We start from the raw sequence: 27941 nt of genomic DNA, 5'->3' as shown, positions 1-27941 counted from the left end.
AAACAATATATTTATTAACAAATAATATTTAAAATTCAATTTTTGATGTATAAATACTTTATTAATTATTCAAAACATTTTCTACAATCAAATAAATTATGAGAACACCAACAAGAAAATTTTCCCTCTTATTGACAAATCATAAAAATCAATTTGAAATGAACAACATAATTTACTTAAATTAATTTTAATTTTTCAGATTTTTACATGTTTCTTATATTTGAATTTTTTGAAAATATAACTGTGCGTAACAATATTTACACTTATATTATTCCTAATTAGCAAACATATTTTATAATTTTAGATTTCTACAAGTTTTATACAGTATGATTTATTTCAGTTATATAAAAATAGGAAATAAATGTTATAATAAAATTGAGTTCTTGAATTTATGAATATATGATTGCAAAATGGATAGAGATTTCAAAATAATATTAAACAACACAAAATTAAATATAATTATAAATATTTACACAGAAGTTAACACAGTAAATATGAAAACTAATCACAAATTTATCAATTAATATAAAATATGAATAAATTCCATTAGAGTAAAACTTATTCTTTTCAGAAATATGATATTGTAGGCATGGAATAAAATTTTCCAAACCTGGTATATGCATTAAAATCTTCAGTTGGCAAAGTTTTTTGGTTTCCATAGCACTAAAAACTTGATAGTTATAGTGCTTATATCCTTGTTTTTGGCTGTTTTAACATATTTACAATTATAAAATACAAAACTTCTAGATTACACAATAATAATTTGAACATCCTGCTTTATCCTCAATTTTGCTTGTATCTTCATCCAATCTAAGACCTTCTGATCTATTAGTTTCCCACAGTCCTGGAGTTTGAAGAATCTATAAGTAAAACGATTTTAATAATTTTGAATATAAATATTTTTAAATAATTCAAATGTAAATATTTTCATTTGAATTGAATCTGTGTTTTCTTATAAAATGATTCATAAGAAATATCTGTGTTAAAACTAAGAATCAAACTTATGTGCATTTAAAATTGCTATATATACACATGTAAAAATGACAGGAACATTCATAATGCATATTTCATGCATTCTAATGTTAAAAGTGCAAGTAATACACACTAAAATTTGTAGATTGAAATGCACTGTCTGTAAGCAAATCTTATTGAAATATATTACATCATATTTTTTAGGTGGGAGAAGATAAATATGAAATAATAGGTTACACTAGAAATTTAAAAATTACAATACCACAAAAAATGCTTTAGAATGTTTCATGTAGGAGGTACAAAAATATATTCAATAATGCAATCATTATTGAATATATTTGTATAGCTACAATTGTTTACAAAATGTTTGAGGACAACTGGTTAACACAATTATAGAATGAGAGAGAAACTAAGTCACTGGTCTAAAATAGTCATGTATTTTTTATTTATAGCTTTGTACAAATGATGAGAAATGATTACACTCTAAATTATTAACTAATTATAGATTTTGTGTCAAAGTTGATAATAATGTTCAACTGATATCATGATCTCTACAGCTTGCCACACATCAGTTTGGATCAGATCTGAATTAGCATGCAGAGTTCCACTTAAACACTTATTAAAAAATTCCAACCTTTCTGATCCAATGTACTATGTGACAAACTTACTAACATTAGTTTCAGTTCAACTAGAACTTAACTGTGATCAATAGCTATTTTGGCCCATGTTGAACAGATGTTAGGATTGTTTTTAGCAAGTAATTTATGAACATTATAATAAAGAATTTTTCAATCAATTTTATGTCTATGTATGATCCAAACTCTTGTACATACTTTCTTAGCAATTCAGTATTAGTTTTGCTATCTTACCTATACTTTGAACCAAATTCAATATAATGAATCTTTTCTGCACATGTTCCATATATAAGAGTTTGACTACTTTAATCGTGAGAGATTCTCTTATATTTCATTAAATATACTTGATCAAGTTTTTGAAAGATTTAAATTTAATATTATTAAATTAATAAATATAATATTTACAATAATTTTAATCTACTTAATTCAAGAATTTTGAGAATTCGAAAAATAAGAGCTTTCCATGACAATTAAAAATGTTTGTGGAACTTTAAAATAATGAGTTAGATGGTTCAAATTAAAACATTTGAATTTTGTACATTCATTTGTAATTGGATGGTGGAATGCTATTTCTCATGTAAACTGTACATGCACAAAAAAAATTCACTGCATAAATAGAAACAGATTGTTGATCATTCAAAAACTTAGCAATTGCATGCAAACAAGCTATAAAATTTGTAAAGGATTTATTTTGTCCTGAAAATAGTTAAGTCTGTAAAATGTGTGCTAAAAGTTATAATGCATATCAAATATCACATTGCATTAACAATCTTACTCTGATTCACTTGAACTCAAATCATTTTTATACCAAGGTTTTATCAATACAGCATTTAAGGAATACACATGAATATAATTTGACCTTTAGTTATAACTAATGAAAAGATGACTTCCATAATTCTTACAATCTTACAAAATTCTGAAAATGAAAACAAAATCTTAAAAACTAAATAAATGTTCAACAGTTGTACAGTACTTATTTTAATATAAACATTATAATAAAATGCTGTAATTTAAATTTTAAAAATTTCAAAGATTTTTTTTACATGTTTGAAAGTAAGTAAAGCTACAAAACTACATTTGCAATGCTTAAATAATTAAGTCATACATTTTATGTTGTATAAGTTAATTAGTTTTATGAAATTTTGTGTTATGTTTAAAAATAGTGTTAACTGGATGCATTACAAAACTCACTGATGTTTTCATTTTTAGATTCAATTTAGTCAATAACACATAATTTATAGTAATTCTTAAGTGCATTCTTTTTATCTATAACATATCCACATCAATGGAAAACAGTAATAAGGCATTAAATAATACAATATTTACTTTATATTTGCTAATAAGTTAAGGTACATATTTATTTAGTTTGCATGGAAACAAACTTTTTTATCTTTACTACTCATTATTACTGAAGTTTATAAAATGTCAAAACAAAAGTAGCAGTAACACTTCAATAAGCAAAATATAGTACTTTGAAAAGCTTTTATTGAAATTCTCAATGTTACACTGAAGTGTTTTCAACTGGACAAGTCCTGAAAGTAGTGTTGTCACCTCATGGGTGATGAAATATGGAACATACAAATAGGTGGTAATTATACATCCATTATATTAAAATATCACTTTAGTAGTAATAATAACAATGACAAGAATACACAAGATATCCTGTACAATACAAGTGTGAGCCCGTGGATTTTTAAGGGGACTTTTAAAATTAATGTTGTTTTTTCGACATGTAAATATCACCGATAAAAAAAGGGAGAATCAGGGCGGAGGTCACTAGTTGTAATAACAAGCCAGTGGGAATGTTGACACTTAGATGTCAAAAATGCTTCACCATCAACAACATTTGATGATCACATGACCTGTTTCCCATGACAATAGTATAAAAGTGAAAACTACCAGAAGCTTGGGGCAATCAAAAAGAAGTTGTACCTGAGATAGTGCACATTTAGTCTCAGAGCCCCCAATCCTGCCTGAGAAGACAACAGACAAGGACTAAGATTCTCCCTATGGACTAATCATCGCATACAGTTCCTTCCCACAGAGGTATTTTTGATAGCAATCTGTGAACTGCTAATGGGAATAGGCATAGCTAAGAGCTACCCTTTTGGAAAATGACTGTTAGTATTTAACCCCATTTAACAACGTATAGCCTCTTAGAACCTCCTGTAATCTAGATTTAGTCATATAATAAATGCTTTGTTTATTTGTTAAACCTCTCTCTTGTCACTCCGAAACACGGACACCTGCCATCTTGCTCACCTCCCTTGCCACTCGATTTAAACCATCCAAATGACAAGGAGATTGGATCTTACTGATCTGAGCAGATTAAGTGGTTATTAGGGAGTTGTCCTGTGGCCCCCTGCTTATCTCACACAGGGCAAGTGGCAACTGTATCCGGAAGTATCTGACAACTATATCATTGGATAATGCAATAAATTAAAAGCAGATATTAGACCTTTCAGTGTGCTTACAATTTCAGTATGTGTCTTATCATTTACTTGATTTGAATTATCCAAATATCTAATTTTTATGCATTTTGATTGAGTATTTGTACTTTGGCTTAAGGGCAGCAGTGCCTCAAACTATTGAAACTCTACTGTATTTCTATTGGATTCTTTAGAGACAGAACAACAAATAAGCAATGAAATGCTGTTGCATATGATTTTTTTTTTATTGAAACAAAACACAAGATAATGTTTAGCAATATTATTGTATATAACTGTGCTTGATGTCAAAATCTTATTTGATAATGGTAATTTTTTTTAAACCTATTTAATTGAATAGCAAATCTAGGAGTGAAGACTATGTTTGATCTCACAAACATGTTTCAGGGAAAATTAAAGCAGTCCTGAGGAAAACTAAACAGAGCTTTAAAAGATTCAAAAAAGAAACACTGTTTTATTTCAAAACTCTTTTGACACTATTTAACAAGTGAAATTTTGCATCAAATTAAATTAAAACAAAACAATCACTCGTTCACTGTAAAGAAAACTTGCAAATTAATAAACTGCATATAATGATTTTTTTCAGAATTGTCTCAATTAATAAACTAAACAGAAGTTTTATCACTTTATGAACATATTTTCCTTTATTTCTCATTTTTCATAGATAACTGAATAGGTAGGTATTATACCTTAACTTATGGAAAACAGTAATAAGGCATCAAATAATGAAGTGTTTACTTTATTGGTTAATAAGAACCAATAAAATGAACACTATGGTCACATTTTCAAACAAAAGTGAAAGTCAGTCAAAAACTCAAAAAATTGCATCCTTTTGCAAAACATTGGTATATTTAAATAATTTTCACAAAAAAATTGCATTATTAACATTGTTATAAAGAAATTTTGTGGTTTTGGATGTTAAGAAGTCCATTACTAGTGCCCTGTGCTAAAAATAGGTCATCTATGTGTTGGTAATGATCACCATCACATTCAAATTTAAATTTTATTTCTATTAATCAATATATTATATCAAGTTTATAATTATATAGACTATTCTATGTTAATATGTACTTAAAGCATTCTTTTAATTTAAAAAAACATTTATGTTAATGTATCAGTTCATCATGTTGTGCAGCAAATTATATGGTGGACTTATTTAATTACTTGTATGATTTAATTAGAACATTTCAAACTATCAGTAATAATTATTAATTTATTCATAAAATGTTTTATTTTGTGCACTAGTGTGTAGCACTATGGGAAATTTGTTATGTAAAATTTATGGTCTAGGAAAATTTTTCGGCCTTGGAAAATATTCTGCATCCTTGCAATTAGACATGATTTTTTAAATAATTTTGTAGATTTTATAATTTTATTAAAATAGGTCTTAATATATTTTAATTTAATAAAAATTATAATTTTGAATCTAATTTTGTTTTCAATATATTCTTATCAAAATATATGAAAAATACAATTGACCTTTTCAACCAATTCTTCGAATGCACACTGAACACCATCTTTAGTTTTTGCACTTGCTTCTATAAACAACATGGAATGTTTTCTGGCATATTTCATTCCTTCTTCACGACTAACTACTTGATTTTCCTGAAAGAAAATAATTATTTTGTAAAGCTACATAGTTTCTTTGTTTATATATAGTAATAACTATATAATCAAGTTTTTTAATTTTGACAAATGTTCATATTATAGCCTAACCATACTACAAAATACTGTATTTAACATTAAACTATACAATATTTCAAATTTATATAATTTTTTGAAGTTTCTGTAAATTTTCATAAAAATATTGTAGAATATTTTAAGATGTATTTTATTTTATATGTCAATTGAAAATTATGTTAAATTTTTAAAAACCTTAAACATATGTTTAAAAATTTTTTAAATCAACAGTTATTTATAAAGTGATATCTCAAACCAAATAAATTAAATCTGACAATCAAAACCTAAGAGATTATAGGTTATTATTAACTGCATTCAAAAACACTCATAGTCTAATATTCCAAATTTGAGCAAGAAAGCCATAGAAGTGTTCATTTCCTTGATATAACCACAAGGATATAACCATAAAACCCAAGGACAAATCTTTGATATACATAACCATAGATGGGTGTGTGTGTGTATGTATATAAAAAATTATATTCCAGAGATCTCATGATTCCTTTAGGTTTTAATATTCTTCAGCCTTCACAGCTCATCTGACAAGGTGCTATAATTTAAGATTTCATTTTGTTACACAATTATTTATAAAGCAACAAAACATCTTTACTTAATAATTAGTACTATTCTTAAGAATACTATGGAATTTACTAGGTAAATCTGGACATGCTGATTTCAATAACATTGTTACAATAAGAAGTTTAATAAAAATTTATAAAATTTTGCAGAAAAATTTGAAATTTTAAATCAATGAATGAAATAGAACACTGCATAAAATCACATACACAAACTATTTTAAACATTACAACCTTATACTGAATGGATGTTGACCTTCCTTTTTCTTCAGAAACAACCTGAACCTAACAAGCCACAAATTCTAAAGATCTTGATAGATATCCAATCAAAACCAAAATGTCACTAGAAGAGTCTTCAGTTGTTGAGGTGATGCATCATGAACCCAGTTCGCTAACTCTCAACTGGACTCTCAGAGGAATTTAGAGGCCATGATAATAGCTGGAACTCACTCTTTCAGGAAGTTGTTCTGTGAAAAACATTCTGATGATCCTAGCCATGTAACATGAAGCATTGTTTTGCTGATAAAAGCCATCTCCATCAGGAAACACAGTAGCATGGAAGTGTGTACTTGATCAACAACAACATTCAGGTAGGTAACATCTGTCAGAATTCCATTCACATATAGGTGAAAGGTCCTCCAATGTGCTGACACCATGTTTTTATCAGAGATTCTCAAACACTTTCATCTTAACACACACTTTACTAAACTGACTTGTCTACACTTATTTCATACACAACTGACATAATATGCAGTGGGGGTGTTGATTTAAATAAAACTGATTTCATATTACGTGACTAAACAAATCATTAAATTTCAAAATTTCACACTTGCTCATTCCATGATAGGTCTAAAATCCTCAAGGAAACCACCACTCTATCACATGCACACACTGCAGGATATAGTGGTTAAGAAACTTGAGAAGTTTAATTGGTTATGTGAGAAAACTCATGGGATAGCAAAACTTGTCCCATCTGTACCTTATCATAACTTCTCTGATATCCAAATCCAACAAGTTCACAACACCATGAGATATGCACTAAAGTATATTCTTGCTCCAACATCATTCAACCGATTAGTTGATCCTTCTCTTTTCTCACCATCAGTCTAAACCTTCTGAGTAAAAAAGTAATTTAACTGATCTGTCCAAATCATACACTAAGTTTCCTAAGTATATGATTTTGGACAATATGTCTACTAAATTGACTGGAAGCTTTCATCTATAGTTGACTCTTGATAAGTCAAAAATGAAAAAGAGACAGTATAATTTGAGTTAATGAAATTTTGAGTTACAATCTTATTACAGTAATATTTCAGTAAATGTCATTATACAAACAATACAGTACTTCAGACATAGTAGAAAAGAAAACTCCAGAATTTAATATCAAACTAAATATAAGTCAGCTAATAAGAGAAAATATGTTAGTGCACTATTATTTTTACTGTGTATCATTCTCAAATTGTGTCCAGTATCAATCTAGCAGACAGGTCCAAAAGACAAAGCCTGTGAAACCAGTATGAAATTTTAAACAGTTTGGAGAAATTTTCTGACAATCTGACAAGTTGCCAAAATGGTAACTTTTTATATAAATTTGAGTGAATGTCTATTCTCTTTAGGCTTTTGTGTAATGAATGTGGGATAACTCCTGTGGCTGAAAAAACTATTGATGTGATATGGACTTTATTCATTTTCCATAAGTGTTTTACTTGAGAGCAGTATATTTACTTATTTTTTTTCTGTATAGCTATTTTGTAGATTATATGTATTTGGTATAGTGATATCGACAATATAGATAGTTTTGTGCACTTTATCAATAAGGATAATATCCAGTCTATTGTGATGGATCATTTATTTCTTATAATTGCTCTGTCAAAATAGTGTGTTGTGTTCAGACACACAATACCTAGAGTCTATGGAAGTCAAGCTGAAGCAAAAATAAAATTTCACTTAGCAAGAGTACTACTTTTCTCAATATACCATCATTTACATTATTCAGTTTTGCAGTGAGTAATCTGTATAACAACAACTTAAAAATGTTTCATTTATGTGTAATTTAACAACGTAATTAAAAACAAAATTTTTAAGTTAAATTCAAATTACCTTATCAATCTTGTTCCCAACAAGCATTTTTACAATACCACTTCTTGTAGAATAAGTTTCTAATTCATTTAGCCATTGGTCCAATTTTACAAAACTTGCTCTATTAGTCACATCATAAACTATAAAAATTCAAGTTTTTCATTTGATTAATTTTATTCAATAAAACAACTAAAATGAGTTAATATCTACATAATACTCTCCAAATGTTTTACTAATTGCATTAACAAAATAAAAAGCAATAACTATTAGCATGCATTTTAATAAATGTTAAGATTTGCTCCACTTATTTAAAATCAAATTATATTTATTTATTAATATTTGATTACACATGAATACTAAATTATACATACTTTGATAATGCATTATTTTATAATTGTTATTCATAAACAAATTTTGCAAAAATAATTTTAAGGTCATTTTTATGTTTGAGAATTAACTGCATAAATATAACAGAAACTGTTGAAATTATTTTTAAATCTATATTTTAATTGAGTACACAATATACATTAATAACTTATGCAAATATATCATTAAATTGTTTAAAATACTGATACCAGGTTGTAAAAGGTGAAAGTTAGACATTTCTAAACATGACTGGAAAAAAGTTCTAGAACATTCAACATGGATATAAAAGTAAATTAACCAAAGGGCATTTTATCACATATTTTATTGAATATAAACCCATCAGCAACATCTGACAATATGAAACTTTCAAAAGAATACATTTGCATGCTGTTGCTCTATCATTTCAAAAGGCCACATGGGTGAACAACAGTGAATCATCTGTTGCAAATATCAAAGGACCAATAGTGCAGAAGTAAACTATGATCTGTGTTTGCTTGGCATCATCACAATAGAGCTGCTTCCAACCAACATAACTATCATAAAAGAACTCTATGAACAATTATATTGTTTGAATACCAAGATCAAAGAACTTTTTCCAAAAATTGACAGTCTAATACCACCACAACACTGCATTGTCATATAGAACAAAGATGAACTTAGAGAAGCTGACTAGTCAGGGCTGGAAAGTTCTGCCTCAACCACTTTACAACCCAGACTTGGAGCCAACTTACTATCATCTATTTCACAGTCTGCAGAGCCATATTGCCAATACACAGTTCATTGACAATACCCAACACTAAAGACTTTTTTCAAAGAAAACACCAGTCATTTTATGTTCATGGGATTGAAAGTTTACAGCAAAAGTAGTGTAGTAAGATATAATTGATGCTAATGGTCAGACTGCCTACAAGTCTGAACTGTAATTTTTGTTAAGTTAATTATCAAAGTTTTTTCAAAACAAAATTTCACCTTTATAACCTGATGATATATTTTTATATTTTCCACTTAAAAACTTCACTATTACAAGCAATTTTAAATGTAAAGCTTACCTAAAATTGCACCCTGTGCCCCTCTATAATAACTGGGTGTAAGCGTTCTAAACCTCTCTGATCCAGCAGTATCCTAAAAATATTCAATAATCATCATGATTTTCAAACAAAATATTACTGTTAATATATGTTTATTAAATAATCAACTACTATTCATATTTATCTTAATATTAATTAATAAAAATTGTTATGTACAGTGAAAAAACTTATGTAACATAAAACAAACTAAAATGTTTAACATTTTCAGTGTAAAAAAAACTTCAATTTAAGAATGCTTATTTAATCTTTTTTGTAGCAAAATAAGGAATCATTATATCTCTAAATACATATGTTTCATTATGAAATATTTATATTTCACAGTTTATTGAGTAAATCTAAATACATAATTAAGCTGAAATAAAAGTTTTATCTAATAACCATTAAATGAAAGAAATTGTTTTATATCTTCACGTTTTTACTTTAAGAATATATAATTCTTTGTCATCTTTTGAAGACCAACAGATTTAAAACAGTATACTTTGTTTAGTTATATCTTTTAAAACATTGCAACTAAAAATTACCTCTAGACACCATACAACAAAACACTTTGTTCTGTTAATTTGAAATAAACACAAACAACAGTAAACAATAACTATCAAAAATAAAAACAGCAAGTGAGCAGATAATTCAATCAATCACAACATATAATAAATACAAGACAGCTTGAAATAAAGTTATTCAGTCAAAAAGCTTGATTACTTTGAAAGCTATTGAATTACAAAACATTTTATACTAAATCTTTAATTTGTGACAGAATCTTGCATACTATTTAATGATCACAACTAACTACAACTAGTTAAGTCAGTTATTTTATCATCTGAAACAACTGTCCTTACTAACTGGTCAGAAATGGAAAGTAGGAAAATGATTGCTAGAAATATAGGTCTGATAAATTTTTAATCATAAAATTTTGTCAATATTTATTCAAAACTGAACATTTATATTAATTTGATAATTAATCTTACTGTTTAATAAAATTAAATTGTTATTATAAAAAATATAAATATCTATTTTTAAACTCACCCAAATAGCTAACTTTGCTGTATTCCCATCAACAGTAATTACTTTAACTTTAAAATCAACACCTAAAAAACCAAATTAATTTTTAAAAATTATTATATACATACAGTACATTGTATTATGTACTGTACATAGGCATACATATACAAATAAATATGCTTATTTAAAAAGTTTGTAGGATAATCAAAGATAACATTTGTTAACTTTCTGTTTTATAACAATTACTGCAAAATTGTCAACGCCTTCTAATCTTAAGCACCTTTGTGTATATTTGGTTGCTTCTTGTTCTCTCTCTTGTTCTTTGGAATTAAGTTCTCCATAGCAATTTTGTGCTTATCACACAAGAACACTTTTTTGATGAAAAAAGTAAATTTTATTTTTTACAAACAAATGCATTTTGGAAGTTATGTTTTGAATATTCAGTTACTACCCGGTATTCAGCCGATTCGGCCAAATACCAAATATTTAATCACTATTCGGCTGAATACAGACTACCTAAAAACAGGAGTAAGAAATAACAAAAAAACAGTAAATTAATCATTTTTGTAAGTTATTAATGCTGAACATTAAACTATAATTATTAAAGTTAATAAGAAATAGCATCTAACTCTAGTATTAAATTATTTCGTAATTAAATAATATTATAGCCTTAAAGGTGACTGGGAGGCGTGTACGTTCATCTTGGCCAGTGTTGGTCTTCGTGTGCGTAGTGGGTGCGTATTGTGAGCGTTCAAGTCGCTCAATTAGACGGTGTGCTAGACCATGGTAACCGTGCTTGGCTGCTATCCTCTTGATATAATTCAATTTGGTGTTGAGGGCTTGCGTGGTGGACGAGTGGGAAAAGGCCCTTTTAATCAAAGTATTAAATGCTGCAGCCTTGTAGGTGAATGGGTCAGATGAACCCACCGGTATGTATATAGGGTCGGCGTAAGGTTTACGGTATACCGATGTGACGATGGCGGATCCTTCTACTTTAATGTTTATATCCAAAAAATGGACCTCAGTATTGCTAGATTGTTCCATTTCCAGCGTTAGGCCATAGGGATTATCGTTAACGGTTTGTACAAAATTTGAGTCACCTTTAACCCATATGTTAAAACAGTATACGCTGAGATCGCTGGAAAACAACAATTATTATAGCCTTTATCTAGCCCGATATCTTATGGCATTGATGGAGCGTAGGTTAGAATGTATCGGGCATTAATGTTATTGTTTAGTTAATTATGTTATATTCGTATTCGCGTATATTTTAATATTTATACGATATTTTAAAATGAGTTACGAAACGTTTTATTGAAACTTATCGTATTTAATAAAAGAATTATTTATCTATTTCTAGAAGACGAGTAGCTAATATATAATTTATTTTATATATAAAGCAAAGAATGAGCATTTCTCATTATATACAAAAGATAACATTTGAAATCATGCTAATTTTAAAAATATTGACAAAAACAATAGCAACAAAATATCACAAAACTTCACAAATAGAAAACCCCAATAATATATTTGAACTGTTCCACAACTGGGGAGAAACTAGACCATATTATGTCATTACTAAAGTATATCCTTAGGATACTATTCAGTCTACAAATACGTAGTAAAAACAAAATTTTAGTGTTTAATTAAAGAGTTAAAACGATCAATTGCAAATAAAATAACTTATAAGTTATAACTTACATCTAAATACCAACAACTGCTGAATCATGGAGGGCTATTTACGGCTATTACATAAATTATAATCCAATTTGGCACTAGAGGTAGACGTTAGGCTCCATCTCATATTAACTTTAATAATTATAATTTAATTAATTAATTTAAATAATTTAGACCTAATGGAAGAAAAAATTGTAGTGACAGCGGGCCAATAGAGAGCACGGTGTGCAATCTTTGCCATAATGCGGTTTGCGCATGCAATTTTTGTACGTGCATTAATCAAGCCGAATAGTTTGGCTGAATATTCGGCCATTTGGCAACGCTCCTGGCCGAATATTTGGTATTCGGTTGAGGCCGAATATACTATTCATTACATCACTAGTTTTTACCATTTCATTTGTCAATTTTTTTATATTTTAGCAAGTTTTACCTTTTTCAGTTTTAGTTTTACTTGTTTTACACCTATATTTTTAAGTACTTAGTTATTCCAGTATTTACCAGTTGCTATCATTCCAGTTTACCATATTTAAAGGACTGATGAGGGGCAAATGGCTGAAAATGTATTTCCTTTTGTAAAAAAAATTGAGAATAAAATCTACCTTTTCCATCAAAAAAGTGTTCCTGTATGATAAGTTCTCCATAGTAATTATGTGTTTAATTCCAAAGAGCTTTGTGTATTTAGAAATGAGGAATAAATTTTTCCTTTAAATTCAAATATTAGTTAATCAATTCATATATTTGGTGGTACCAAACTCTTAATTTCTTAAAATCACATTTTATTAAATATTTCTATATTCATAAAGGTAACAAAACAAAAGTCATTGTTATTAAACTCATTAAAAACTGGTTAAATGTGAGATCAGATGCTCAAAGCATCTCTTCTGTAATGTTTAAAGTACAATAGAACTTCCATTTTACAAAATTTTCATTTAATGATTTTTCTTTATTGTGATTCTGTTACAGGAGTAATTTATCATGTAATTTTGGTTCTTTTTTATGAAATAAAAAGTCAAGTTTATATGAAAACATGTAAATAATTTTTGAAACATAGTAAGTAGTTTAGTAAATTTTTTAAAAGATAACCCATCCAGTATAAAGTTGTCACCAAGATATGATCAAAGGGTAAAAAGGAAGTTCACAGAACATTCCTGGAAGTTAATTGGTTCTGGTATTGAAAAAACTTATAGGTATTTCAGGCTAAGTTGCAGTTTTAAGATCTAGTTTTTTGTTTTTCAACTTTTACAAAAGAATGTCAAAGAGAAAATAGCAAAAGCATAATTATTTAAGTGCTTTAGAAAATGTTCACAATTTACACAAAATTGATAGTAACCATAAAAATACTTTGTATTATTTTATATTAATTTTTTACAATCTAATAACTTGCAGATTCTTGTAATTGTCCCCCCACAACTGAAATTATATCATCTATTATGTCTTCTGCTGATCTCTATGACAATACAAAAATTGTGAAAATGAGAGTCAGCCCAGAGCACTGCTTGTTAGTATCATCCTTTCTACAGCAAAATATTCTCTGATACTTCTGCTATTTATGTTCTCCTTTGAAACTAATTCACAATGACCATTTTCTTATATTACCCGAAGTGTTAAAGATTCATTTGTATGTAATTTACAAATTCTTCTCTCTTAACTTTGAATTCCAAGGATCACAACTGACCAAGTCCCTGATCAGTTGAATCATGATTAACAGAATTTCACATGTAAATAATAAACTTTTCTAATATAACAAATAAAAAAATTGAAGTACAATAAACCCCTGCAAACTCAATTTTTTTTGAAAAATCTTACAGTAAATTTAACATTACTTGAAAATAGAAAAATTATAATTAATGAGTATTTGCAATATCATGCATTATATTACTGTAGTCAGTAGTTACTAAAGACTGTATATTGCTGTATAGTGTACTATCATAAAAGTTTTGAGCTCATTTCCTGTAACAATACAATAAAAATGTTTTTCACCTATTCAAAAATGTTTTATTGTATTATTACCTACTAATGGAAGTCAGTTGGTGAGTTTCTATATCTCATTATTACAGCAACTGAGCTCAAAAATTTCATGACACTACAGTATACAGCAATATATAGTGTACTGTATATATCTCATTGTCTCACATCCAGTTTGCTCTAAGAATATTTCCTGTAATAATAAATTCAGCAGTATAACCTACAAAGTACAGTAAAACTTCCAAGGATCACAACTATATACACAACTGGTATAGAGCTGATCAAAAGTTACTCTACTGTATATCCCCTTTATCATTTTCCATGTCTTTGGAGAAAACACCCAATAACTTGGATTAATAGGGTAAAGGTTGTCCAAGTTACTGAAAGTTTACTGTATTCTGATTTAAAAATACTTTAAAATTTTCATAATAATTTATAATAATTTAATATACATTACATCCTGCTCAAATCTTCCAAGTTTCAAATATCTCTAAAATGAAATTATGATGAAGATAAATTATAAAATCTCTATCGAAAAGTCAGCTAATACTAAAGTTTCACATACTCAAAATTTCCACCACTGACTCATGGCAGTGTCATTGGTCTCTAGAAGGAAAATGGTAACACTGCAGGCTAAATTCAAATCAGTTGTGCCAATATAATGAGAGTTTCACCATGACTAAATGGTAAACATCTACATCCAAACAACACTGGGGTGAAGTCAACTATGTACCTTGAACCTGTTACCGATATGATAATGATTTCACAAGACATGGATTCAATCTAATTTTCAAATCTTCATGTTCTATTTACTCCATGTTCCATCTGTGTTAATCTGTGTATCACCTGAAGAACAAATTTAAGCTGTTCGAAAATGTTATGTACTTTGTCCATCGTATAACTCACACCAGTAAGAGGTTCAAGGTACATTGTTAGTTTCACCATGTCTAGAAGAAATCATCTTTCAATCCTAAGTCAAAATGAGTGGCACAGAAAGGTTCGGGTCATAGGACCCATGTGTAAGAATCACAGAAGAGGTCAATGTGTTTCCGAGGAACAAGTGGAAGGCATGCAGGCCTCGAAACAGAAAATTACTTCCAAATAAGTGAGAATGGTAACTCCAAGCAAGGAAAAAGTGACTAAACAGTGAATGAAATAAAATTAATTGGCCACAATGATATACATTATTTGTAAGGAGTCAAGTCCAAATATTATTTTATGTTTATGGGTTTTGTTTCATTTGACATTATAATTTAGATTGAGAACGTTTTCTTTTATTTAAAGGCTAATAACTTATTTTCATTATTAACTAGTAGTAATTACAAATAATAAAAATAATTTAAATTACAAATTATAAACAAACAATTTGTAATTATGTCAGAAAATCAGAAAATACCACCAATACAGCTTTTAGCTATTGGTACTATTTGCCACAGCAGCATAATTTAAAACTAATGTTTGCACGGGATCTAGATGTTTGTGTGCATTTCTGGCATGTTTGTATGAGAAATGAATTTCTCGCTTCTATATAAACAATGTCATGATTGCGAATTCTAGTCCAAAAAGTTAGTTTTCACATGTTTCTTCCCTCTGCTCGCATTTTCATAAATGAAACCTAACAGCAAAGATTCAAATAGATGCCAGTTTCTGGCAAAACTGAAAATTTCTGGTTTCATTTTTGAGTGCATCTTATCCTAGTCAGTTGACCAAAATTAGCAAAGGGGGGTTGTTAATTATCCTTTGCTATATCTGTATATTTAGATTTGTTCTTTACTTGGTTTCTTTATTTTTTTGTAGAACATAACCATAGGCTAATAAGTGCTGAATCAGTCAGCCAGTTCGGTAATTAAATGCAGGAGGTGTCTATTAGAAGATATATGGCCTGTCAGTAAAAAAATTGCTTATATATATATATATACCATTCTTATGAGTTATCTTAAATTTTGCAAATTAAAATTTTTAATTGGTTAAAATTATTAATTAGAAAAAGTTTTCAGAGTTGCAGAATTATTAAAATTTAAATACAAGACATTTCATCAAATAAAAAATCCAGAAACAAAAAACACATAACTTTTCCTAATTTGGCACTTGAGGCACCTAACGTCTACCTCAAGTGCCAAATTTATTTATAATCTTTAATAACTTTTCCTGTGAAAACATGACAACATAATAGAACAATTTAACTTTGAAATTAAGACTATTTACAAAAATATACATTTTCAGTATCCATTTATCCTTTAACACAACCACAGAAGTAACAGTTACATTGGATTGAAGAAAAAACTCCATTAAAAAACAAATAATATGTAAAAACTTCACAAAGTTAAAAACAATATCAAACGGCAGTCTTTTATTTGAGGATCTGATGCTTTGGTAAAGGCTGATATTTGATATTGTTTTTAACTTTGTGAATTTTTATCTATTATTATTTCTTTTTAATGAAGTTTTTCTTCAATCCAATGTAACTGTTACTTCTGTGGTTGTGTTAAAAGGATAAATGGATAGATTCATAATTTTTGTAAATAGTCTTAACTTCAAAGTTAAATTAGAAGATATCCTGAGTCATCATGAAAATTATAATAGAACAAATTTAAAATTAGTTTGCAGTACCATCCATTACAAGATTTTGTTAAAAAACAAATTTTATATTATTAATAATTACAAAACTGCAAATAGTTTAATTTTGAGGATAGAGACAAGTTTTATCTAAAATTATAATTGCTAATAATGAGTAAAATCATGAAATCTGACTTGAGTTATGATCCCTGTCTGTCTTCCCACTCCTTGATCTATAACCTTCAAAATTTAATAGCATCAATGCCCTTTATACACAAGCTACTGCACTAAATTTCATTTCTTAATCATTACCCCATACTGATTTATTAAATGAAATAGACACCAACACATGGAATTTTTTTTGGTTGCCATTTTTGGATTTAGATCTCAAAATGCAGAGCTTTGCAAAAAATTCGGAGGATCAAATTTGACATGATTCCAATATTTTCCCATGTTGTAAACATAAGTAGGAAAAGTAAAACACTGTTTTTATTTATTTTTCATCAATAAAGCCTGTAATCTGTTACAAAGCTATAAATTTATTAAGTTGCCCCTTAATAAACTTTCCAAATTTTATAAAATATTAACAAACTTAAAAAAAATTTAATCAGTAATTTTGTTACACTATCAAAATTATTAAGACAAAAAATGAAAATGATAAACAGAATAGTTTTAAAATGTTTCTCATTTTTTGCACTTTGTTTTCATTTTTAGACTGATTTATTTACATCTGCTCTCAGATTGAAGGTGTGAAGGTTAATTGTGAGGGGCTCAAAAGGAATTAAGATACTGTACTTAAAAAAATTTTGTCAACTAGACAGTTACACAATATCATAAATTTGAGAGTGCACAAACATTTTTAAAACCTCAAAAGCCATGTAATAACATGAAATTTTCAACATACAACAAGAGAAAGATGTTATGGACATCACAATTTAAGTATTTAAACATTAAATAAGTGACTGTAGTTGTACTCATGCAAGATGCAAGTGACTGGGCTTCTTCCTCCTGCAGTGTTGCTATTTTCCTTCTGTGAAATAGAATGCACATATTTTGAGCATATGCTCATAAAACTTAGAAGTATTAGTTGAATTTTCAACAGACATTTCATTAACCTATCTTTATACAGATATTTAAAACTAGGGAGATTTGAGCAGGACACCCTGTATAATATTAATATATTGAACATTTTCAAATGTTACTTACCTATTGTTGCAGCTAATCCTGCATCAAAAACATCATCTGTGAACCTCAGCAACAAACTAGAGAATTTTTAGAAATAAAATCAATTAAAGTTTAGTGAATTCAAAATTTCAGATACATGTAAAAAGAAAAAAAAGATCATTATATGATTAATATTTTTTCAATTATTATTCAAATAAATCTATCAGAAAATTAATTCCTCAGGTCATATACTGAAACATCAAGTACAATTATTAGCTTTACTTTTATATAAAATTGTGTAATATGAATTTATAAATTTTGCAATTAAGAAATCCATGTTGCCAATTAATGTTTTGAAAATATCAACAGAAAGAAATTACTGAACTGAAGGAAGATGTCATATTTAAAATATGAGTTTACCATCAACTACATAAACATATTATTTAATAAACAACATTTTAACCTAATCTGATAGGTCATCAGTTGTTGAATACACATTGGTTATCAAATTTCAAAACATTGTTTTAATATACTTATAAATTAATATTCTAATGATATTAAGATAATCAAGTCACCTTAAATAACTCCAACTTAATATCTAATAAACAATTTTAATATATAAATAACTTTATAATTTAACAGTTTAAGTATGCAAATATAATCTAAATTTTAAAATAAGATAATTTTAGACTTGTGAATAATTGTAAGTATGATAAATTAGATAATGCAATATATTGAAAAGTATTTTTTTCAGCTCAGCATATACTTCAGATTTTTTCGATTTTAATACAAAAAGACAAATTTTCATTGTTTAAGAATATAGCAAAAATGCTAGTTAAAGATTAGCTATAATATATTCTGCACATGTTTCTTTCTTCTTTGTGATTTTCTTTATCATACAATCAATTTTTATTGCTTAAAAACAATGTTTTGCTCCATATCCTCTGTCTAAAAGCTGTGGATTCTTTCAACATTTAAAAGTGCCTTTGAAATCTTTTTTTTTAAATATATTTTCAACAAGTTGATTTCCTATAAAAATTCACATGAAATAAAAAAATTCTAAATACTCTTGATGATTTATCCAAGAATCCACTAAGGTATATTTCTGTATATATACAACATGATGTCATATTTAAATTCTGCCTACAAAACAGATGGATAGAATTTTCAAATTCATTATTGAAAAGATAAAAATTTTAGTGTTCATTTCAACAGTTTTTATTTTTTACTACTGTTAAATCATAACTACAAATAATATTATTATTTATTACAATTAAAACTAAATTCAATTATAAAAAAAAATTAAAATATAAGAGACCTTTAATTATATATAAATTCTGTTGTCAATCAATCAATAATGATAAAAGGCAACTGTTTTGTGAAATTTAAACTATCAGTTTTTGAATATATGACTAAATTAATTCATTCTAATAGTCACTAAAGATTAAAACCAATTATTTAAATAAACCAAACACTAAATTTCAAACTATAATTAGGGTATTTCATGAGATGACATAAGATATATCCTTTTATTTATGCTACCATTAAAATATACTAAAACTGTCAATAACTGCTAGATCAATTTAGCTTAGTGACCAATCAATTAAAATCTAAAAGAGAATTGCATAGCATGGCAACTGAATTACATGGCAATTGCCTGTACCATCCTTATAAAAAAATTAAATAGAAAATTGTGTTGAATAAGTATGACATTAATATCATTTTATTTTCATGTAATTTTTCATATCATCCTCTAAAATAGAACTCACACCATACTGACCAGCTCAGAACCTTGGAGACTCTTGAAATCTATAAGGTGGGATTGCATAACACGTGTATCAACTCTAAGGAAGCAACCAACATCTCACACGCCTGGAAATTTTGTTGATTGAGTGCAAACCCCACAAATGACTTCGCATTGATTTATTTCAATTTATATTTGCAGTTTCACAAGCTGGATATTACACATGCGTAATCATCATCTCGACATGAGCATAATGTTCCATTTTCTATTTTAATTTTACAATTTTAAATTTGAATAACATTTGCTTCGGTTTTTTTGTTCCGTTCCACTTGTATTTGGATTCTCGTATGAACTTTGCCTAATGAAGACCCCTATGGGGTTGAAAACGTTAGCTTTTGTATAGACATGCGTTACTGGATTTTAAAGGTTGCTTCTGTGATGAAGTACATTTCATCCAGTATTTGTTAAGAAGTTCAGTTTTTATATTTTTGATATACTTGATTACTTTTTTATTAAAAGAAAACTAATACAAATTAACGTTGTAAGTAGCTTTAATCTCTCATATACATAGCAACATTAAATCTTTGCGTAACCTGAAGATGATCCTAGAAGGATCAAAGTACTTCTTGCAGCCGATTGCAGAGACAGAATTTACGTTAAACAACAGAACGGCCTGTAGATATTGGCTGGCTGAACTGCAGTTTATAATGCGTTGCAAAGACGAGCGTCTATTTCTGAATGCCCTCTACACGATCTTTGGCAAAACATTGACTCTTACTTTCTTGGCCATTACTCCCCTGTTTTAGGAGTCGTTCGGCCAATTGGGTGATTCCTTTGTGACGTCAGAAAAGGTCGCCAGCTATATTCCGAAAGCTTCTGGAAATAAAATCTTAAGGCCATCAAAAACCATTGTTCGGCAGTTAATGACAACCCTTTTCCATTTCAATATTTAATTTCATCACCAATATGGTTTAAAATATGAACAAATCCATATTTAAAAAATTTATACCAAATTCGAAATTCATCTTTGAAATAGATTTTTAAGGAATTGTTTCGATATCGTATTACTGTCTTCCTTTGTAATTGTCGAAATGAATAATTTTAAATATTTTATTACTACTATTACTATTTTATTTATTTCTAAAAAAGATTTTGGTAATTATTAAAATTGTCTCGTTTGTTTAACAGAACGTTCTGACTAGGGGATTAACTACAATGACCCCGAAATGCATTAACATTTTATAACCAACATGATACTTGAATTGTAAATAAATGCATCTGATTTAAATTAATTGTAATTTTAAGTCTTCACCATTTGAATATCTAAATTGGAATGTTTATAACAAATTTAAAGTATTTAATATTTTAAATGTTCATGAAACCATGTTTTTACTGTATATTGAGCACTGAACACAAGACCGTGTTATTTATCAAACACCTGGCTTTTTCCACCTTTATTAGTTGATCAACTAATAAAGGTGGAAAAAGCCAGGTGTTTGATAAATAACACTGTCTTGTGTTCAGTGCTCAGTATTTAATATTGTTATTTTTGCTCCAAGCAATTAATTTATGAATAATTTTGTCAATTCTTACTGTTTACAACATTTATCAAAGGAATGATATCCATTTTTATCTAAACTTTTCCACCAACAAAACTACCACTTGAATTAAAAAGCCCTCCAAACCTGCTGTCCAGTCAGTTTAGAAAGTAGGTCAAATAACTTGTTTCTAATTGCTGTTTACATTGTGGCAAGCAAGAAACACAATCTCTGTAATGACATTTTTCTGAACCGCAGTCTACCCAATCTGTAAACCATTGTCAACCTCTAAGGGTCGATTTACACACAACAGTGACGTGCAGGCACAGTGATCGTTTGGTACATAAACATCAATAAATATCACACATAGCCAATCAGAATTTCATGTACGACACTTGTATGATTGACAGAATACAGATCACATGTCGTAGATGAAACTCTGATTGGCTGTGTGTGATATTTACCGATGTTTATGTACCAAACGGTCACTGTTGTGTGTAAATCAACCCTAAATGTTCGGCTGTCACTGTTAGTAAGAAGGTTTGGTTGTTTGGTTTTTATTGCATTTTATCACATCATCACATTCAAGTTCTTTTCATATATATATCCAAAGTTATACTCCATATAATATTAACAATACAACTACCTGCTATTAATCCAATTAGTAGAATTGTCTATATGCATAAATTATTCTAATTAACAGAATCGACTTTTTTTGTTTTTCAGTTCTGAAGAATATTGTATAAATCAGAGAAGAACCTGCCAAAGTAATTGTACAGAACAAAAAAACATGTTTACTTTTCACACAGTTCTTGACATATTCAAAGACTCAACTTTGTCATTTCTGGAAAGCAGCACAGCAGCTTTTTATCTAGAGAATTTTAATAGATTTTTACTTGTTTTAAAACTAAAGAAGTCTCCAAATATTGAATTTTCTCAAACCTCTTTACATTCAAATTCTCTTCATTCAAATCTTATCTGAATCCCTCTCCTCTAATTGTCTTATGTTTTAAAAACTTTATGGTTTGGCAGAAAATTCCAAAAACAAAATATTCTTTTGCGAGCCTTTCTTCACTTTTAATCATAAGACAACGTTTAAAAGCTTTCAGATGATAGCTTAATTTCATTTTTATTCACATTTGACATTGTTCATTATTAAATATATTCTTTTTTCTCAAAAATAGTTGAAATAGCAGGAAATTTGAAAGTATGGCACTAACATGCATCTAGATGATGCCATTTTTTCAGCAACTTTGCATAATAATTTTTGCTATATATTTAATAAGATATAATCACATTTATCATATATAAAAATATTTTAAATTTATTTAAAAAATTATTCTGTAAAATTTAATATTTTTATTTATGTTAAAATAGATTGGCATAGGCTCAAAAGGGATTACTTTACCAGTTTAATACTATAATCTACATACACAATTTACATTGAATTAAAATAAACACTATCAATAAATCATTTTATTCATTCACTGATTTACAATATAAACAAATTAATATAGCCTTTCTGCATGGTTACCCACAAATGAAATAAAATAGTAATACTACATTCAAAAAACATTAAAGCAAAATTTGTTACCAGTACTTGTCTTTGAATTTATGGATATATACATATTCAACTGTATCTAACGATGTTGAGATTTCAAACAATTATATAGATTTGCAACTATTTTGAAAGTAATAAAACAGAATGAATGCAAGTGATTATACTTCTTATGATCAAGAGAATTTTAGTAGATTTTTAGATATATACTAGTGATTACTGATACAGCATATTTTTCTTATCTATAATTTTTAGAATCCAGATATAATCATGTTTTAGAAACTAAACACATTGAAATCTGAATTATCATCAAGAATTATGATGTGGGTACCGAGGAGGGACAACGAGGTCAGACCTCTGTTTAGTGTCGGCAGGCAACAAGTCGGAGGGACTTGCCCACGAGTCAGAGATGGCTTATTTGTCGGTAGGGATCCCGTAGGGACGGGACTGCTTTTTATCTGGTCGAGTGTAGGAGGGAAAGTGGAGTCATGGTAAGATGATAGGCGAATATTCGAGCAACCAAGACACCATTTAACAGGATAACAACGATTTAATGGAAACAAAATATACGTTACAAAAATCTGACATTAAAAGGGGTGACATATATATATAAAGCTATATATCCCTATCATGCGAAGAGAGAGAGAGAGAGAGTTCACCTAAGTGGGTTCCATACCTCTGGGACAATCAGTAATTCAAATATGCTGTTTGTCATGATGATCGAATATTCCTTTCTAGGGAAGGTTCGATGGCACTTGAGGCACAATAGTCAAATATATTCTGTAGGCACACAGGGTAAGATCGCGACTCGATCTTAATCGATGAAAGACTCTCCAACGGGGGAGGAAGGAAACATCTTATATATATCTTTTTGCTGGGAATTTTGGTCACGTGCAGGTGCTTAGGCCATAGGTGTTCCCGGGATTGGAAACAATACGGCAAATTCGGGCGCTAACTATAAACTTAAGTTGCAAGATGATCTGTACTCAGCGTAAGAACAATGGATAGTTGACAGTTATACGGCCGGGGACGCATATTTTCTCGTCCAGGACCGTTTTGAGGCAGGATGTTTATATCCAGGACAGTTTTTAACAGGATGTTTATAATAGGAAAATTTTCGAGTCGATATGGGGAACAATTTTATTATAATTCGTATTATATTCGGATATAAGAAAAGGGTAATTATTAATTCGGATATAATTTATTATAATTTTGTGTCAAGAGGATTTCCAGATCTCACAATGATAATTATATAGTCACATATGAAACAATTCAAATTAATATACAAAAATACTAAAATAAACTTATTTATCAGCTTTACAAGTTAGTGTATTTTACTGTGACCAAATTTATGGGAAAAAAGCAAATGTTCTGAAACAAAAGTAATTGACCAAATAATATTTTAGCATCATAAATTGCAAAAAATTTTAACATATGCAATGAAATCCTTCAAACTGAAAACAAGAAACTCTCCAAAATCAGCAAATGTTTAAACTCTTTTCAAACTGCACTTAATTAAAAACAATCAAAACAAAAATTACATCAAAAACTGCATAACAAACAACCTTTTGTTATGCAGCCTTTCTTATTACTCTTCAATTTTGATTCCAAGTTTTGTTCAGAAGAAATTGAAATTGTTTGACTTGAAGGTCAATCAAATGACCAAAAGCATTTGAAGAACAATAAAAAAGGCTGCATAATAAAAGGTTGTTTGAAGTTTGACAGCAAATGTTTAAAGTTAACACTGTTGAATACCTGCCAAAACCCCTCCCCCATCTCCTTCTTCACAGAATAAAAAAAAAGTCTATAACTAGGGTAGATGTACCAGTTTTGGCCAGTGTAGTACCAGTTCTGGCCAGAAAACAAATTTAACTTAAAAATATAATCACAAATGAAACAAACTTGTATTGTTAACTGTGTGAACAGTTAACAATAAAAGTTTGTTTCATTGGACAGATTTGAATATGTGGTGATTATATTTTTAAGTTAAATTTGTTTTCTGGCCAGAACTGGTACACTGGCCAAAACTGGTACATCTACCCTATTAGGTCACCACCAAAACTCAAACAAACATAGGGCATGTTTCCTTGTCAAGCAGCTAAATAAGCAAGCCAATGACACTGTTCATTTCAAAGTATTAGTGTAATTATAAGAAATACACTTTCCAGAATTCTTGTTGCTATGGAGAGGATACACTACTTAAAGATGTCACATTATACAAGATAGCTTCAAATAGTTTCCAGAATTGGTTTATTACTCGAAAGTATGTGTATAATTGACAAATCAAGCAACATGTCCTTCAAAATATCGTTCTTTGGCAACCACACTCTTTTGCCAATGCTGGTATAGCTGCTGAAAACATTCTTGGAAGCCATCTGTGCTGTCGCATTCTGTATAACCTCATCTGCATTCTTGAAGTGGCATCTCTCAACTGGGGGAAGAGGTAGAAATCTCATGAGGTCTGCCATGAACATTCATAGTACATGTGTCGGCAAACATGGTGCATGTTCAACTGATCACGTAGGATGGAATGATAACTTTCAACCAAAATTCTTGCTGTCTTGGCACTCTGCTCAACTGACTGCTATCTGTCTGACCTCACAATCCCAGTACAACCAACACTTTCTCCTCAGATGTTGATGTTGATGGACGACCATTTCACAAATCATCAATGATACTTTCTAGCCCCCCATGAAAGCATTTTTGACAGTTATAAACTTGAGAATGCTTCATAACAGATTCAACATAGGCATCCTGAAGCAAAGTCTCAGAGGGTATTTCCCCAATAAACACACAAAATTTGATATTTGCATGTTCTTCCACAACATTTTCAACAGATTCTGTTTTATGACATCTAACTTTGGTGAATGGTAACTTGTCATCTTTGCAGTGAGTATGGATTTGTTTGAACACATTTCTCTATTCCTGACATGTTTGGCTAAGACATGCATTACATGTTCCCTTTTTCATTGTTTATCCAGCGTAATTCCGAGAACTTTTTGAAGCTAACTTGTAATACGTTACACAATGGATGTCTCTTCGAGTAATTGTCAATAATATAGAAGGAGATATGATAACTCATTTATGTAGAATGTACTCAAAAAATTCCAGGAATGGGTATATAATAACAACAAAATGGCAAAACATTCTTGAAACTTGTCATGATATGTTTACACACCAGAAAACGTGCATCAAATTTTGGATTAAATTGGGAAAAACCCAACAGAAATATACATCACAACAAAACATCATTTTTGGAAGGGAATTTTCAACATCAAGATGTTATAAGTGATATAAATGATTCAAAACTGCATGAGTCACTATCACTATAACCAATGATCAATATAATAAACAACTCCAAACTACAAAAAAAATGAGGAAAATGTTGAAAAAGTGATGAAAGAGAAACTGTTCAAAGAGAATATTGCAGAAATTGCAAGAAGAGCTAAAGATATCTGTAGGACCATGTAATAAAATCATAATACAAGAAGCCAAAACCTGCCTTTTTTTCTCATTTTCTCACAAAACAGCAAAAATAGTTCTACCCCAAAATCTTGCAGAACATATTGGAGATGTTTGATATTGACTAGATTGAACTGAGAATGTCATTACTGACAAAGAAATAGCTTTGACAGAGAAACCAAACAAACAAGAACAAAAAAAGATGAACCTAGACTAAAAACACCAAGAATTTGTCTAATATTTTTTGACACAAAGGAGAACAATTGTTTAGAATTTTTCCTAGAGGCCAAGCAATTGGTTAATATATTTTATCTAAACAGTTTACGGCACACAAAAATTCCTCTTAAACCCAAAAAATGACAGAGAAGTTGAACACCTCATGACGATCATGCAAAACCAGATGCAGCAATTACAATCATTATGTATCCGGCAAAACACAAAACTGCCGTTCTTCTGCAATCATCCAATTCGCCCAATCTAGCATCTAATAACTTTTATCGGTTAATGTACCTTAGGTAGCCAAGATCATCTCTAATTCCAGCAAGGAAACAGTGGGACGCACATTCTAACCTATTCTAATAAATTACCATAATTACTAGCAACCAAATTATTAGAATAGGTTAGGTTAGGTTAGAACATGCGTCCCAGTTTCCTTGCTGGAATTAGAGACGAGCTGCCAGGGCTACCTAAGGTAACATTAATCCTTTTATCTTTACCAAAACTGAAAAAACTTTAATGAGAAAATGTTTTGGGCAAACTGAACTCATCCAAGACAAACCGAAGAAAATTTCTGCAATATCAAAAAGCAGCTGATTTTTCTAAATATTTTCTCAATTGGAGATATTGTTGGAGAAAATGTTGAAGCATAGGATGATCACTTTGACTCCTACAGATATGTATTACAATTACAGCAAATATAACTTTAATTAAAGTGTCCATTTCAAATTTTCTTAATTAGTTAAGAATAGCACGTCATTTGCATGCTAATTCATTAAAATAAATCATCAAAATAGCCCTTTATTTTAAAATTTTTCAACAAATGAAGTTATTTGTTGCAGCAATTACATTTGTGTAATGAATCTGCTATTTTTAAATATAAAATCAGGTCAAACCTTTAACATTATCCTTTATGCGTTATTCAAAACTAATAAAGATTTTTTTTGTAATGAGAACTCTTCACAATTAATGATTGTTAATATGATTTCCAATTTTTCAAAATATGATATTTACCTGGATTTTCCTACATCACTTTCCCCAATAATTAGAATCTTCAGGGTTGTTAAAACTGCGTCTTCCTCCATTTGTATATTAGTTTTTCTTTTAAATTACAGCAAACGAAGTAAACCACAATTTCCTAATTTTGCGAATTTCACAAACTGCGTTACGAATGACGTCACCTAACGTCATCTGACGGACGGACGCTTTCTTTCTTTCTTTGA

General features: G+C 29.0%; 1 protein-coding gene across 1 annotated transcript; it reads right to left on the bottom strand.

Moving 5' to 3' along the window:
• Positions 1-39: 39 nt before the first annotated feature.
• LOC136973531 (ras-related protein Rab-18-like) lies at positions 40-27912 on the bottom strand. Its single transcript, XM_067268258.1, has 7 exons — positions 27733-27912; positions 18243-18298; positions 10863-10924; positions 9801-9873; positions 8407-8525; positions 5534-5659; positions 40-860 (listed from the first exon to the last, which is right to left on the bottom strand). The coding sequence occupies exons 1-7, from the start codon at positions 27801-27803 to the stop codon at positions 744-746; spliced, it is 624 nt and encodes a 207-aa protein (XP_067124359.1). The 5' UTR covers positions 27804-27912; the 3' UTR covers positions 40-743.
• Between the last annotated feature and the right edge of the window lie 29 nt (positions 27913-27941).

Source organism: Centruroides vittatus, unplaced genomic scaffold (genome assembly GCF_030686945.1).
Source record: "Centruroides vittatus isolate TY-2023 unplaced genomic scaffold, ASM3068694v2 contig_3193, whole genome shotgun sequence".
Classification (NCBI taxonomy): Eukaryota; Metazoa; Arthropoda; class Arachnida; order Scorpiones; family Buthidae; genus Centruroides; species Centruroides vittatus.
Note: the sequence above shows the minus strand (reverse complement) of the source record. Positions and strands in the feature narration are given on the sequence as shown.

Bases quoted from the DNA above. Each gene is read 5' to 3' on its own strand.
- LOC136973531 (XM_067268258.1), bottom strand. From the start codon at position 27,803: ATGGAGGAAGACGCAGTTTTAACAACCCTGAAGATTCTAATTATTGGG. The intron at 18,299-27,732 runs GTAAATATCATA...AAAATTCTCTAG, and splicing joins AGTGATGTAGGAAAATCCAG to TTTGTTGCTGAGGTTCACAG. The intron at 9,874-10,862 runs GTGAGTTTAAAA...GAATATTTTTAG, and splicing joins CAGCAAAGTTAGCTATTTGG to GATACTGCTGGATCAGAGAG.